The sequence below is a fragment of the Arachis hypogaea genome, chromosome 9, assembly GCF_003086295.3.
Source record: "Arachis hypogaea cultivar Tifrunner chromosome 9, arahy.Tifrunner.gnm2.J5K5, whole genome shotgun sequence".
NCBI classification, from domain to species: Eukaryota; Viridiplantae; Streptophyta; class Magnoliopsida; order Fabales; family Fabaceae; genus Arachis; species Arachis hypogaea.
In genome coordinates this window covers 20,695,001-20,707,797 of record NC_092044.1, presented here as the reverse complement: position 1 = coordinate 20,707,797, position 12,797 = coordinate 20,695,001, and the positions used below count along the sequence as shown (strand labels likewise).

The 12,797-nt window shown below is 29.5% G+C and overlaps 2 protein-coding genes across 2 annotated transcripts; both read right to left on the bottom strand.

Annotated features, from left to right (window-relative positions):
• Nucleotides 1-894: 894 nt before the first annotated feature.
• Nucleotides 895-2,400, bottom strand: LOC112708993 (uncharacterized). Its single transcript, XM_025760904.1, has one exon. It carries the CDS (start codon nucleotides 2,398-2,400, stop codon nucleotides 895-897), a length of 1,506 nt encoding a protein of 501 aa, XP_025616689.1.
• A 21-nt stretch (nucleotides 2,401-2,421) lies between these two features.
• On the bottom strand, nucleotides 2,422-2,928 carry LOC140175082 (uncharacterized). Its single transcript, XM_072201995.1, has one exon. It carries the CDS (start codon nucleotides 2,926-2,928, stop codon nucleotides 2,422-2,424), a length of 507 nt encoding a protein of 168 aa, XP_072058096.1.
• Nucleotides 2,929-12,797: the final 9,869 nt, after the last annotated feature.

Genomic DNA, 12,797 nt, shown 5'->3' with positions numbered 1-12,797 from the left:
TCTTCTTTGCTGTCTGTTTCTCCGAGATACTTGATAATACAGAATCTGCCATAGCCAAGTGTAAATTGGCAATAGTGTTTCCCCCATCTCTTTTCACTTGTTATCACGAGTGCCGGTAGGCATGCCTTCTATTGCTTCTAAGCGATTCTCCTTTCTCAAAATTGCCTTGATCTTCAGTTTTCAAAGGAAAAAGTAATTCTGATTGAATTTCTCGATCTTAAATTTTGTTGTCATGGTTCTGACACCAACTTGCCCTTTTGCAGCGAAAGATTAAGAACATAAAGCTCTGATACTATTATTAGGTACCAGAGTTAATAGGGACAAAATAACACAACTATAATTTATGGACGAGAAATAGATTGAACTGAACAAGAATATAGACAATATTAAACATAATATGACAAAGTGGTGAAGTTACAATCTCTCACAATATATAGAGAAGTCTATAATACTCTCTTACGTATTATAGAAATTCATACAAAGGGATTACAAATATGAGAGACCTTATTGTTTTTCTCTCTAAATTTCACTCACTAATTCTATGCAAAACATGGCATACATTAGCAAATGTCTTAATCCCTATATAGTATTTTGTGGAAGTGCATTTGGTTTACAAGTTGATCAAGTTGTGCAAAAATTGTACAAGTGTGTACTAGAGTTTTCTTTCACATTCATCTTTATCAAGTTGCATGACAAATTGATAAATATCAACTTATGTAACAACTCATTCTTTGACCAAGTCAAAGATTGCAACCAGTGACGGACCCAGAAAATTTATGTTGGGGGAGGGGACAAAAATAATACACATTACTACCAAAATATATATTAATTTAAATTTAAAAATATAAAAGTGCACATTAATTATTCGAATACAAAAAAAAAACAAAAATTACATTAGTTGCTAACTTTCTTCGCTTCAAATCTTGAAGATTCTTCTCTTCTTGTTTTCATATTTTGAAAATGTTGAATAATTGTTTCATTATCAACTTGATTGAATGTATCTCTTTCTATATATGTAACCAAACAATCATTTAACCACTCATCTCCCATTCGATTACGAAGTCGACTCTTTATGATATTCATAGCAGAAAATGTTCTCTCAACTGATGCCGTTGCCACAGGTAGAATCAAAGCTAATTTCAACAGAAGAAATACCAATGAATAAATAATATACTTTTTTGTCTCAACTAACTTTTGAGATAATCCACTGATTTCATTTATATTTGAGAATTGATCATCAAGACACATATCCAATATAAAATTCTCAAGTTGACTATCAAGTGCCAAAAGTTGAGTAGAAGAGAATTCATGTGGATAAAATTCAGCTAAACGAAGCAACTTCTCCTTATCAAATGCAAAAAACGAGTCACTTGGATTCAAACAAGCTATACAAAGAAGTAGCTCGGTATTTACCTCTGTAAAACAATTGTTAAGCTCTTGAAGTTGTCTATCAATCACTTGATAAAATAATTCAACTTGAAAATGATGCAAGTTTGAGACCTTTTGAATTTTGCGCCTTGATCTTCCTTGTGTTACAAATATATCATTCATATTTGGAGCAAGAGTATTACGACTATCACAAAATAGTGAAACTTCATTGAGCAAAGAGGACCAACCATCATCTCTTATACTTTGCAATCGTTGCTTGGACACTTTAACCAATGTCATAGCATTTATAATGTCTTGATCACTTCTTCGTAGAGCTTGAGACAACTCATTAGTAACTCCTAATATACTTTTCATCAAATGTAAATTGAATACAAATTTAAAAGATTGAATATGATTCAATAATTGACATGCTTCAGCTCTTTGTTCAAGATTATTTCCATCTTCCTCAATGACTTCAAGAACTTCTACCACGGAAGAAAAAATAGAAATCAAGCTAAGTATTGTACCATAATGTGAGCTCCATCGAGTATCACCTGTCCTTTTCAATGTTGTTTCTTGATTTAAGCCATGCCCACTAGAAACATCTCCATTTTGTAATGCAACAATTGTCTTTTGCATTTGACTTTCACGAAGCATGTCTTTACGTTTACAAGAAGCTCCAACAATATTGCACAAACTAGCAAGCAAATTAAAAAGTAGTGCAATTTTGACCTGTTTCTTTGCAACAACCACAAGTGCTAATTGAAGTTGGTGAACAAAACAATGAACATAAAAAGCACAAGCATTTTCTTTCAAGATCAAACTTTTTAAGCTATTAAATTCTCCCTGCATATTAGTAGCTCCATCATAACCTTGTCCACGTATTCTTGCTAAACTTAAATTATGCTTTGCTAATAAAGATTCTAAAGCTACTTTTAACCACAATGCATTTGTGCTAGAAACATGGACAAGGCCAAGAAATCGCTCCATTACAATCTCTTCTTTGTTCACATACCGCAAACAAACAGCCATTTGCTCTTTAACAGAAATGTCTCAAGCTTCATCAACTAAAACAGCAAATAAATCATCTCCAAGATCATCAATAATAACTTTAGTAGTTTCACTTGCAGCAGCTCTAACAATATCTTTTTGAATTTTAGGTGCTACTAGTTTAAGGTTTCCACGAGCATTTTTGAAAACACGATCAATCTTTGTATTATGTTGAGCAAGAAAGTCAAGAAGCTCCAAAAAATTACCTTGATTATTTGAATTGTGCGATTCATCATCACCACGAAAGGCCAATCCTTGTCGCAATAAGAACCTAATGCACTCAATTGTTGCTGTTAAGTGAGTTCGATAATCTCTTTTAGCTTGTTTTGAATGCTTTTCAAAAACAACTTCAATATGTTGCTTTTGCTTCATGAGTGCTTCGCATTTTCTTCGAGCTTGATTATGAGCACTATCATGATTTTCAACATGTGTTTGTAATCGCTCCTTCTTTTTCCAATTTGAAAAGCCCTCTTTTATAAAAGCATCACCACTCGCACCATCAGGTTTCATAAGATAACAACAGAGACAAAAGACAGCATCTTTTGAAATACTATATTCCAACCAATTGCCAAATTCATCAAGCCAATCAGCATTAAATCTACGGAGAGAAGTTCCAAAATATGTTTGTGGAAAATTATGTTCTCTTGGTTGATAAGGACCTTTTTGCAAATAGCTCTTCTAACTTCTACCAGACTTTCCACATTGAATTCTAAGAACTTATTTTTATTAGAAGAGACTAATGGAGTGACTTCAAATTTTAATAGTAGCTTTCTTTTGAAATATTTTTCTATTACTATTTCTAAAAATAAAAATATATATTCTAAATTAGTAAATTGACAATTTACTTTAAAAATTTATATGCAATATAATTACATATAATAGAATAGAATGAAAGATAAATAAATAAATAATAAAGATCACTAAATTGAGAATAAAATAAAATATATAAATTTATGAAGAGAATAAAAAAAATAGGTTAATACCTAAACTATAATTGTTTGAATTAAAATTTGCAATTGAAAATATCAAAAAGAAAAACAATGAAATTAAAAGATACATAGAGTCATATAGAGCTATAAAAATTTATCTTTTGATGAAGAGAAGATGACCACTAGACAAGGAATAGAAAAAGAAGATTGAAAATATGAAACTAAGAAAAGGGTTTAAGAGAATAAATGAGTGACGGCTAGGATTTAAAAATAGAAGAAGACTAAATTTAATTAGGTTAACTAATAGTTAAAATCATAAAAAGATAAAATGGGTTTAGACTTTTAATAATTAGGCTTAATTTATTTATAGTGGAGTCATTTAAAATTTAAAGTAGGGGCATATATATATATATATATATATATATATATATATATATATATTTTGTTTAAAATTATCAAATGTCACTGGGGGCAAGGGCATTTCCATTCATGACAATAGGTCTGTGCCTTATTGCAACTAAGCTAACTTATGTTCAAGTTGCAAATTTTGACTAAAACTTCGACTATGCAAATTGGACAACTTACAAGTAATTTCACGAGTTTTCTAACTTGATAAGAACCATTTGCATCATACTTGATTTTAGGCCAAATTTAAGTTCTATAATGTTCTTTAATTTTTTTAAAACTTTATCATGCTCCACTTGTATTACTTATAACATCTAGCCATTTTTATCGATTTCAAATTAAAAAAAATTGTTTTTTTCAATATTTATCTCAAAAAATTCAAAATAATTTCTGAAAAATGACTTAATATTAAACAAATACATGCCTTAAAATATATGAATATATTATTCTCAAGCATAATAATATTCTTATAAATGTAATTTATGTGAAAATTAGTAAAGCTAATTTTAGAAAATATATAAATAAATAATAACTAAATAAAATGAGAGGTAATAAACAATCTTAGTTTATAACCTTAGAATTTTAGTGGTTGAAAAAGAGAAGAATTATATATCTCTAATTGACGGATGGTTCATATTGAAGAGACTCACCTATAAATTGAGTTTTTCTTTAATTCATTTCAATCAAGTCATCCAAAGAGAATAACATAATATTTCTTTGAGTAGTTTTCTTCTATATATATATATAGAGAAGTGTGTTCTCCTTTTGTCAAGAGAGAGTGTTATTGTAGTCTCCTTGTGAGAGAGAGAAGTTGTAATTCTCAAAGAAAATTATTCAATTATTTTCATATTTTATACAAATTTCTAATTTTTTATCTCTATATTTTGCTGTGTCATTTGTCTGGTACCTAACAGTGGTATCAGAGCCAAAGGTTGCTGATTAATATTTTTTTTTTCTCCGCTGCGAGTTACCGTCTAAAAAAAATGGCAGCAAAGTATGAAATTCCGAAATTCAATGGGAGTAATTTTTTCATATGGAAATTGAAGATAAAAGCCATTATGAGAAAAGACAATTGCGTGACAGCAATTGAAGGTAGACCCACTGAAATTACAGATGAAAAATGGAAGGAGATGGACAACAATGCTGTTGCAAACTTACACTTGGCACTAGCTGATTCAGTTTTATCAAGTGTAGCAGAGAAAAAGACAGCAAAGGAAATTTGGGATGCTCTCACCAAATTATATGAAGTCAAGTCACTTCACAACAAGATATTCTTGAAGAGAAGACTTTATACTCTTCGAATGAGTGAATCCACATCGGCAACGGATCACATCAACAATCTAAATACGCTATTTTCCCAACTCTCATCATTGGAATATACCATAGCGGAAAACAAACGTGCAAAGCTCTTACTTCAAAGTCTACCAGATTCATATGATCAGCTTATCATTAACTTAACTAATAATGTTTTGACTGATTATCTTTCTTTTGATGACATGGCTGCTGCGGTTCTTGAAGAAGAATCTAGGCGCAAGAATAAGGAAGATAGATTAGAAAGCTCAAAACAAGCAGAGGCTTTGTTGATGACAAGAGGGAGATCAATGGAGCGTGGTTTCAGTGGGAGTCAAAGTAGACCAAAGTCACAAAGTAAGAAGCAGGTCAAATGCTACAATTGTGGATTGTTGATTCAGGAGCAACATGGCACATGACTCCTCATCGTGATTGGTTTTGTACATATGAACCTGTCTTGGAAGGATCTGTGTTTATGGGAAACGATCATGCCTTAGAAATTGTTAGAATGGGTACTGTCAAAATAAAAATGTTTGATGGTTCTATTCATTCACTTCAAGGGGTAAGACACGTGAAAGGCTTGAAGAAGAATTTGTTGTCGATTGGGCAATTGGATGAACTTGGTTGTAAGACCCATATTGAAGGTGGGATCTTAAAAGTTGTTAAAGGAGCTCTTGTGGTAATAAAAGCAGAAAAGATTGCAGCAAATCTATACATGCTTATGGGAGATACTTTGCAAGAGGCAGAGGCATCAGTTGCTTCAACAAGCCAAGAAGAAATGACGATGATATGGCATTGCAAACTAGGCCACATGTCAGAACGAGGCTTGAAGATTCTTGTAGAACGTAATCTCATTCCCGGGCTCAAATCGGTAAACTTATCATTTTGTAAGCACTGCGTTACAAGCAAACAACATAGATTGACGTTTGGTAGATCAACTGCTCGGAGCAAGCACATATTGGAGTTGATTCATTCTGATGTGTGGGAATCGCCGAAGATGTCCCTAGGAGGAGCAAAATATCTTGTATCATTTATTGATGATTACTCTAGGAGGCTATGGGTGTACCCGATCAAGAAAAAGTCAGACGTGTTTGCGATGTTCAAAGAGTTCAAAGCAAAGTTAGAACTTGAATCTGGAAAGAAGATCAAGTGTTTAAGGACAGATAATGGAGGAGAATATGTTGATGGTGATTTTCTAACATTTTGCAAGCAAGCAGGTATTCAACGACAATTCACAGTTGCATATACGCCTCAGCAAAATGGTGTAGCAGAGCGAATGAATAGGACTCTCCTAGAAAGAGCACGAGCTATGTTGCAAACTGCAGGTTTAGCCAAGTCTTTTTGGGCAGAAGCTGTTAAAACCGCCTGTTATGTGATAAATTGGTCACCATCAACTGCAATTGGGTTAAAGACACCAATGGAGATGTGGCAAGGTAAGCCACCTAATTATTCTTCTTTACATATATTTGGTTGTCCTGTGTACGTGATGTACAATTCCCAAGAAAGAACAAAGCTAGACCCAAAGTCTAGAAAATGTATATTCTTGGGTTATGCTGACGGTGTTAAGGGGGATCCACTGCCCGCAAGGTAGTTGTCAGTAGAGATGTGATATTTGCAGAAGATGAATTGCAAAAAGAACAAGAAAATGACAGCGCTATTAAAGAGATAACCACTGTTCAAATAGATGAAAAATGCAGAGAAGGTGATCTTTCTGAAGCAGAACCACAGCACGAAGAACAAGAAGCAGAGGCTAATGACATAGAAGTTCGTCGATCCACTTGACAAAGAAGAACACCATCATGGCACTCAAATTATGTTTTGACAAACCATGATGCATATTGTCTTTTGACAGAAGATGGAGAGCCAACAACTTTTATGGAGGCTATGCGCAATCCAGACGCTTCTATGTGGATGACAGCAATGCAAGAAGAAATTGAGGCATTACATAGGAACCATACCTGGAAACTTGTTGAACTTCCAGCAGGTTGGAAAGCTATTGGTAACAAATGGGTTTACAAGATCAAACGAGATAGTAATGATCAGGTGGAATGATATCGTGCAAGATTGGTTGTCAAGGGATATGCTCAGAAAGAAGGTATTGACTTTAATGAAATATTTTCTCCGGTGGTGAGACTAACTACTATTAGAGTAGTTTTGGCTATGTGTGCTGCATTTGATTTACATCTAGAGCAATTAGATGTAAAGACTGCTTTTCTTCATGGAGAACTTGAAGAAGAGATATATATGCTCCAACCAGAAGGTTTTGAAGAACAAGGAAAAGAAAACTTGGTTTGCAGGTTAACTAAATCTCTGTACGGTCTAAAGCAGGTGCCAAGGTGTTGGTACAAGAGATTTGATTCTTTCATTATTAGCCTTGGATACAACAGACTTAGTTCAGATCATTGTACTTATTACAAGAGGTCTGGTGATAATGATTTCATCATTCTACTGTTGTATGTGGATGACATGTTGGTGGTAGGTCCCAACAAAGATCAAATCCAAGAATTGAAGGCACAGTTGGCTAGGGAGTTTGATATGAAAGACTTGGGACCAGCAAACAAGATTTTAGGGATGCAAATTCACCGAGACAAAAAAGATAGGAAGATTTGGCTATCGCAAAAGAATTATTTGAAGAAAATCTTGCAACACTTCAATATGCAAGAATGTAAGCCAATTTCAACCCCACTTCCTATGAATTTCAAATTATCCTCAAGTATATGCCCTAGTAGTGAAGCAGAGAGGATGGAAATGTCTCGAGTACCGTATGCATCAGCGGTGGGAAGCCTTATGTATGCCATGATCTGTACAAGGCCAGATATTGCTCAAGCAGTTGCGGTGGTAAGTCGATTTATGGCAGATCCGGGTAAAGAGCATTGGAATGTTGTTAAGAGGATCTTGAGATACATCAAAGGAACCTCAAATGTTGCATTATGTTTTGGAGGATCAGAATTCATTTGTCAATGGATATGTCGACTCAGACTTTGCAGGTGATCTTGATAAACGAAAATCTACTACAGGCTATGTGTTTACACTTGCAGGAGGAGCTGTGAGCTGGCTATCTAAATTACAGAATGTTGTAGCTTTATCTACTACAGAAGCTGAATATATGGCAGCTACACAAGCATGCAAGGAAGCTATTTGGATCCAAAGGTTGATAGAAGAACTCGGGCACAAACAACAGAAGATTTCTGTGTATTGTGATAGTCAGAGTGCCTTGCACATTGCAAGGAATCCTGCCTTTCATTCAAGAACAAAACACATTGGAGTACAATATCACTTTGTTCAGGAAGTAGTAGAAGAAGGAAGTGTTAATATGCAGAAGATTCACACTAAAGATAACCTAGCAGATGCCATGACAAAACCAATCATCACAGAAAAGTTTGAATGGTGTAGATCCTCATACGGCCTATGGAATACATGAGCAACATGAATTTTGAAAATTTATCAAAATTAGCTTTAAGTGGGAGATTGTGAAAAGTAGTAAAGCTAATTTTAGAAAATATATAAATAAATAATAACTAAATAAAATGAGAGGTAATAAACAATCTTAGTTTATAACCTTAGAATTTTAGTGGTTGAAAAAGAGAAGAATTATATACCTCTAATTGACGGATGGTTCATATTGAAGAGACTCACCTATAAATTGAGTTTTTCTTTAATTCATTTCAATCAAGTCATCCAAAGAGAATAACATAATATTTCTTTGAGTAGTTTTCTTCTATATATATAGAGAGAAGTATGTTCTCCTTTTGTCAAGAGAGAATGTTATTGTAGTCTCCTTGTGAAAGAGAGAAGTTGTAATTCTCAAAGAAAGTTACTCAATTGTTTCCATATTTTATACAAATTTCTAATTTTTCATCTCTATATTTTGCTGTGTCATTTGTCTGGTACCTAACCATTTATATAACCTTAGAATAAATGCCAACTATAAACCTTGATTTATTTAATTCCTCTTTATTGACAAACAAGTGATCAATAGAGTTTAAATATGAACATGTCACAGACACAGAGGATCAATATCATTATGTAAGTGTTGAATATAATATTACTTTACATTAGTATCATTTTTGTATTATCAGTCAAATTAAAGTGGTGGATCAATTTATAATTATTAAACTTATAATTGAAAATCAATTAAGTGTTTCAGTTAAGGATGACGTTAAATCAGTAAACTAGAAGTTTAAAAGTTTAATTAAAATTTAATTAGAATCGAATCAAATATAATAAAATAATATATTTATATATAAAATATATATATTTTAGAACAAACAATTTTTTAAATTTTATTATTTTAAATTGATTAACTAATAAAAATATTATACTGATTCAACCGATTAATTAATTTTTTAATTTTTTAACCAATTTATTATCAATCAATTTTTTATTTAAATTAGACCGATCGATTCTCATTTAATTTGATTAAACTAGTCAGTTGAATCTGATTCTCTTCCCATCACTCTTATTTATCCACATATAATGGGACTGAACTTTTATATAACCTCCCATTCACAATCAGGATTTCTCTTTAATGTCGTTCTTTCAATTTAATGTTAATGTAGTAAATTATTGATTGTAACTCCTAAAAATAATTGATGCATAAACAGTAAACTACCATTAAATTAACTAGAAAAGGTGAGTCAGCTAAAAGAAGGAAAGTGATGGAAACTTGTATGTTTTGGTATAATAAATAAGTATTTATTTGAAAAATTGTGATAAATTTATAATTTTTTAAAAAATATATATATAAAATTTTAAGAAAACTTTATGATGTTTTTATAAGTTTTTTGAGAAAAAATAAATTAAAATACTTTTTTCGTCTTGGGTTAAGTACTTTATGGTGGGAGTGAGGAAGGTGAGGAGAAGAATGATGGTGATAAAGGGTATTTTAATCCAAAAATTTGAAAAATGATGATTTTAAAGTGTTTTTAAACGTTGAGGATGATTTTAATAACAAAAAAAATCGGGAATAATTTTGATTTTGACTTAAGATGTTAGGGACGAAAAAAGCACTTAACTTTTTTTATAAGTTTTTTGAGAAAAAATAAATTAAGTCTCTAAAAATTAAATGTTATATTTATTATAAGTTTCTAATAAAATTAAGATTTTATTATTTCGTTGATTCTTATAATTTTACCAAAATTTTAATTAAATTTTTATATTTTTTAATTAGATACTTATACTAGTTTTAATTTTATAATTAAATTTTTTTAGTATAAAAAATATTAGAATTAACTAAATATTTTTTTAAATATTAAAAAATCTATAATTAAAAATTTAATTAGATCTTTTGACTATATATTTTTTGAAAAAATATTTTATTAATTTTAATATTTTTATATAAAAAATTTAATAAATTATAAAGAACAACAGACTAATTAAATCTAAAATTAAATTGAAAATAAAATGCTAAAACACGTCTAACAACTTAATTTGTACGGATCTATAAATTCAATAAAATGTTGCAAACTTACAACTTTTTCAAAACTAGGATAGTTTACTTTTTTTTAGTATCTATATTGGGACTACAGGATTATCATTTTCATCAGGTAATTGGTATTGATTGAGTGGGCAGAAGCCCAGAATGATGAGAGAATGAGAATACCAACAAAAAAGAACGTTATGGGTGTCACGTGCATCCCACAAACCACTCATTTGCTTTATTGCTTTGTTGCTTATTCTTGCTCCAGGTTGGAATCTGTGACCAGAGTGTCTCGTCTCATAAGTAGTATTACAAAAAGTAGCATTGAAGTTATTTTCTTATCAATAAAATAATTTTGAACAGAATAAGGCATAATTGAGGCTAAAATAACAATATCTTATTGTTTCTAAAAATTTATCATTAAAGTATGGTCCATTTCAAATTATTAGTATATGTTTGATTTAGCGTTTAGAAATATGAACAAACTTTTAAAAGTCTTAAAAGTTAAACTAAATTTATTTGGATAATTTTTTTAACGTAATTTTTATCTTCAAACATACATTTACTTGAAATTATATTTTATAGTTTTTATTTTTAATTTTATTATTAAAAATTAATTATAAAATTTATTCTTTCAACTATTTTTTTATTTTTTTTGTTTTATATATATACGGTCATCTTTATTTTATTTTTCAATTATCTTTTTTATTTTTTTTGAAATAAAAAGTTATTTTTATTTTATTTTTTAGTTATCCTTCTTTATGTTCTATTTTTATTTTATTTTATGCATCTTACTATTATTTTTATTTTATTTTATAAACTTATTTACCTTTTATTATTATAGTTTATAATTATTAAACATTATCAATTATGTGTATATATATTTAATATTATGTGTAATTTATTATAATATGCATATAGTATTTAAAATAATATTTTATATAATAATATATTATAATTTAAAATTTTATAATAAAAAATTGTTAAAATAATAATATTAAAAATTTAATTTAATTTTTATTTTTTGGTAATTTAATTTTATATTTAAAAGTAATTTTAGGTATTATTATTCAAATAATATTTTATCAATTATAATTACTTTTAAATTAAAATATCTAAATATAAATCACATTAAAACAAACTCAGTTTTAATCAAAATTAATTTTAATATAATCAAATTAAAATTAATTATAATTTACAAAAATTAAACCAAACACACACTTAACTAGGATTTTTTTCAGAAATAAAAAAATTCATATTTTACCAAAAATCCATTTTTAAACTTTAATTGCACAAATATAAATTTTGTTTTTTGTATAGAGCAAATTCGCCGCACCCGGACGAATTCTATAAAAATTATAAGTCGTATTTTATTTTGAAATTTTTTTTAAAAAATATGACTTATAATTAAAAAAATATTTCTTAAATATGACTTATTCTGATGTATCTGTGTAGAGGGTTGCTATTGTTAAATATGGTTTATTTTTTTAATTTATAAGTAAAAAAATTCTTGAAGAAGCCATGGTTGTTATCTGTATATTTTTATGTATTTTTATATATTGTTTATAGATCTATATACTATTTGGAGATGATAATAATAGATTAAAATGGATTAAAAATGCGAATTTTAAAAAAAAAGTTAAAAGAATTATAGAATTCGTCTGGAGTGCGACGAACTTATTTTATACAAAAAAAAATTGTATTTATGCAATTAAAATTTAAAAATGGTTTTTAAAAAATATGAATTTTTTTTTGTTTCTGAAAAAGAGTCCACTAAACTGTATATGTTACCTGTTTAATTAAGAGCATTGTATTCTCTTTTGTATGCGATGCTGACTCGGAAACGCCAAAAGAAAACGGGTCACTGCATGGGAATAAAAAGAGACGCCCTTCTAGACTTCAGTCCATGAGTGTACTCACCCATTCTCCTTTAACACCTTCTTGCCACAATGCAAAGGAAAAAATAAGTCCCTTATGAAGCGTAAAAATTGAGTCAGTAAGTTAATTTATAAGAATTCGGAGTGAAGTTCGGAGAATGCAACAAATTATATTAATATTATGGAGTTTGCCCAAACGAATTTATCTAAAATTCAAAAAAAAATATTTTAGTATTTAAAGTTAAAATAATTTTTTTAAAAATAATATTTTTTTATTTATTTTTAAAAAAGTTTAAAAAAAAAGAGAAAACACCCAAATTCGATCTAAGGAAATTTAAATGAAGCACTTTGCCTTTAATAAATTTTTATTTATTAGAAGTTTTAGAGAATTATTTTTGTAAGATACATTGGTTTTTTTACTATTTTTCATTAAATTCTTAATATATATTGAATATATAA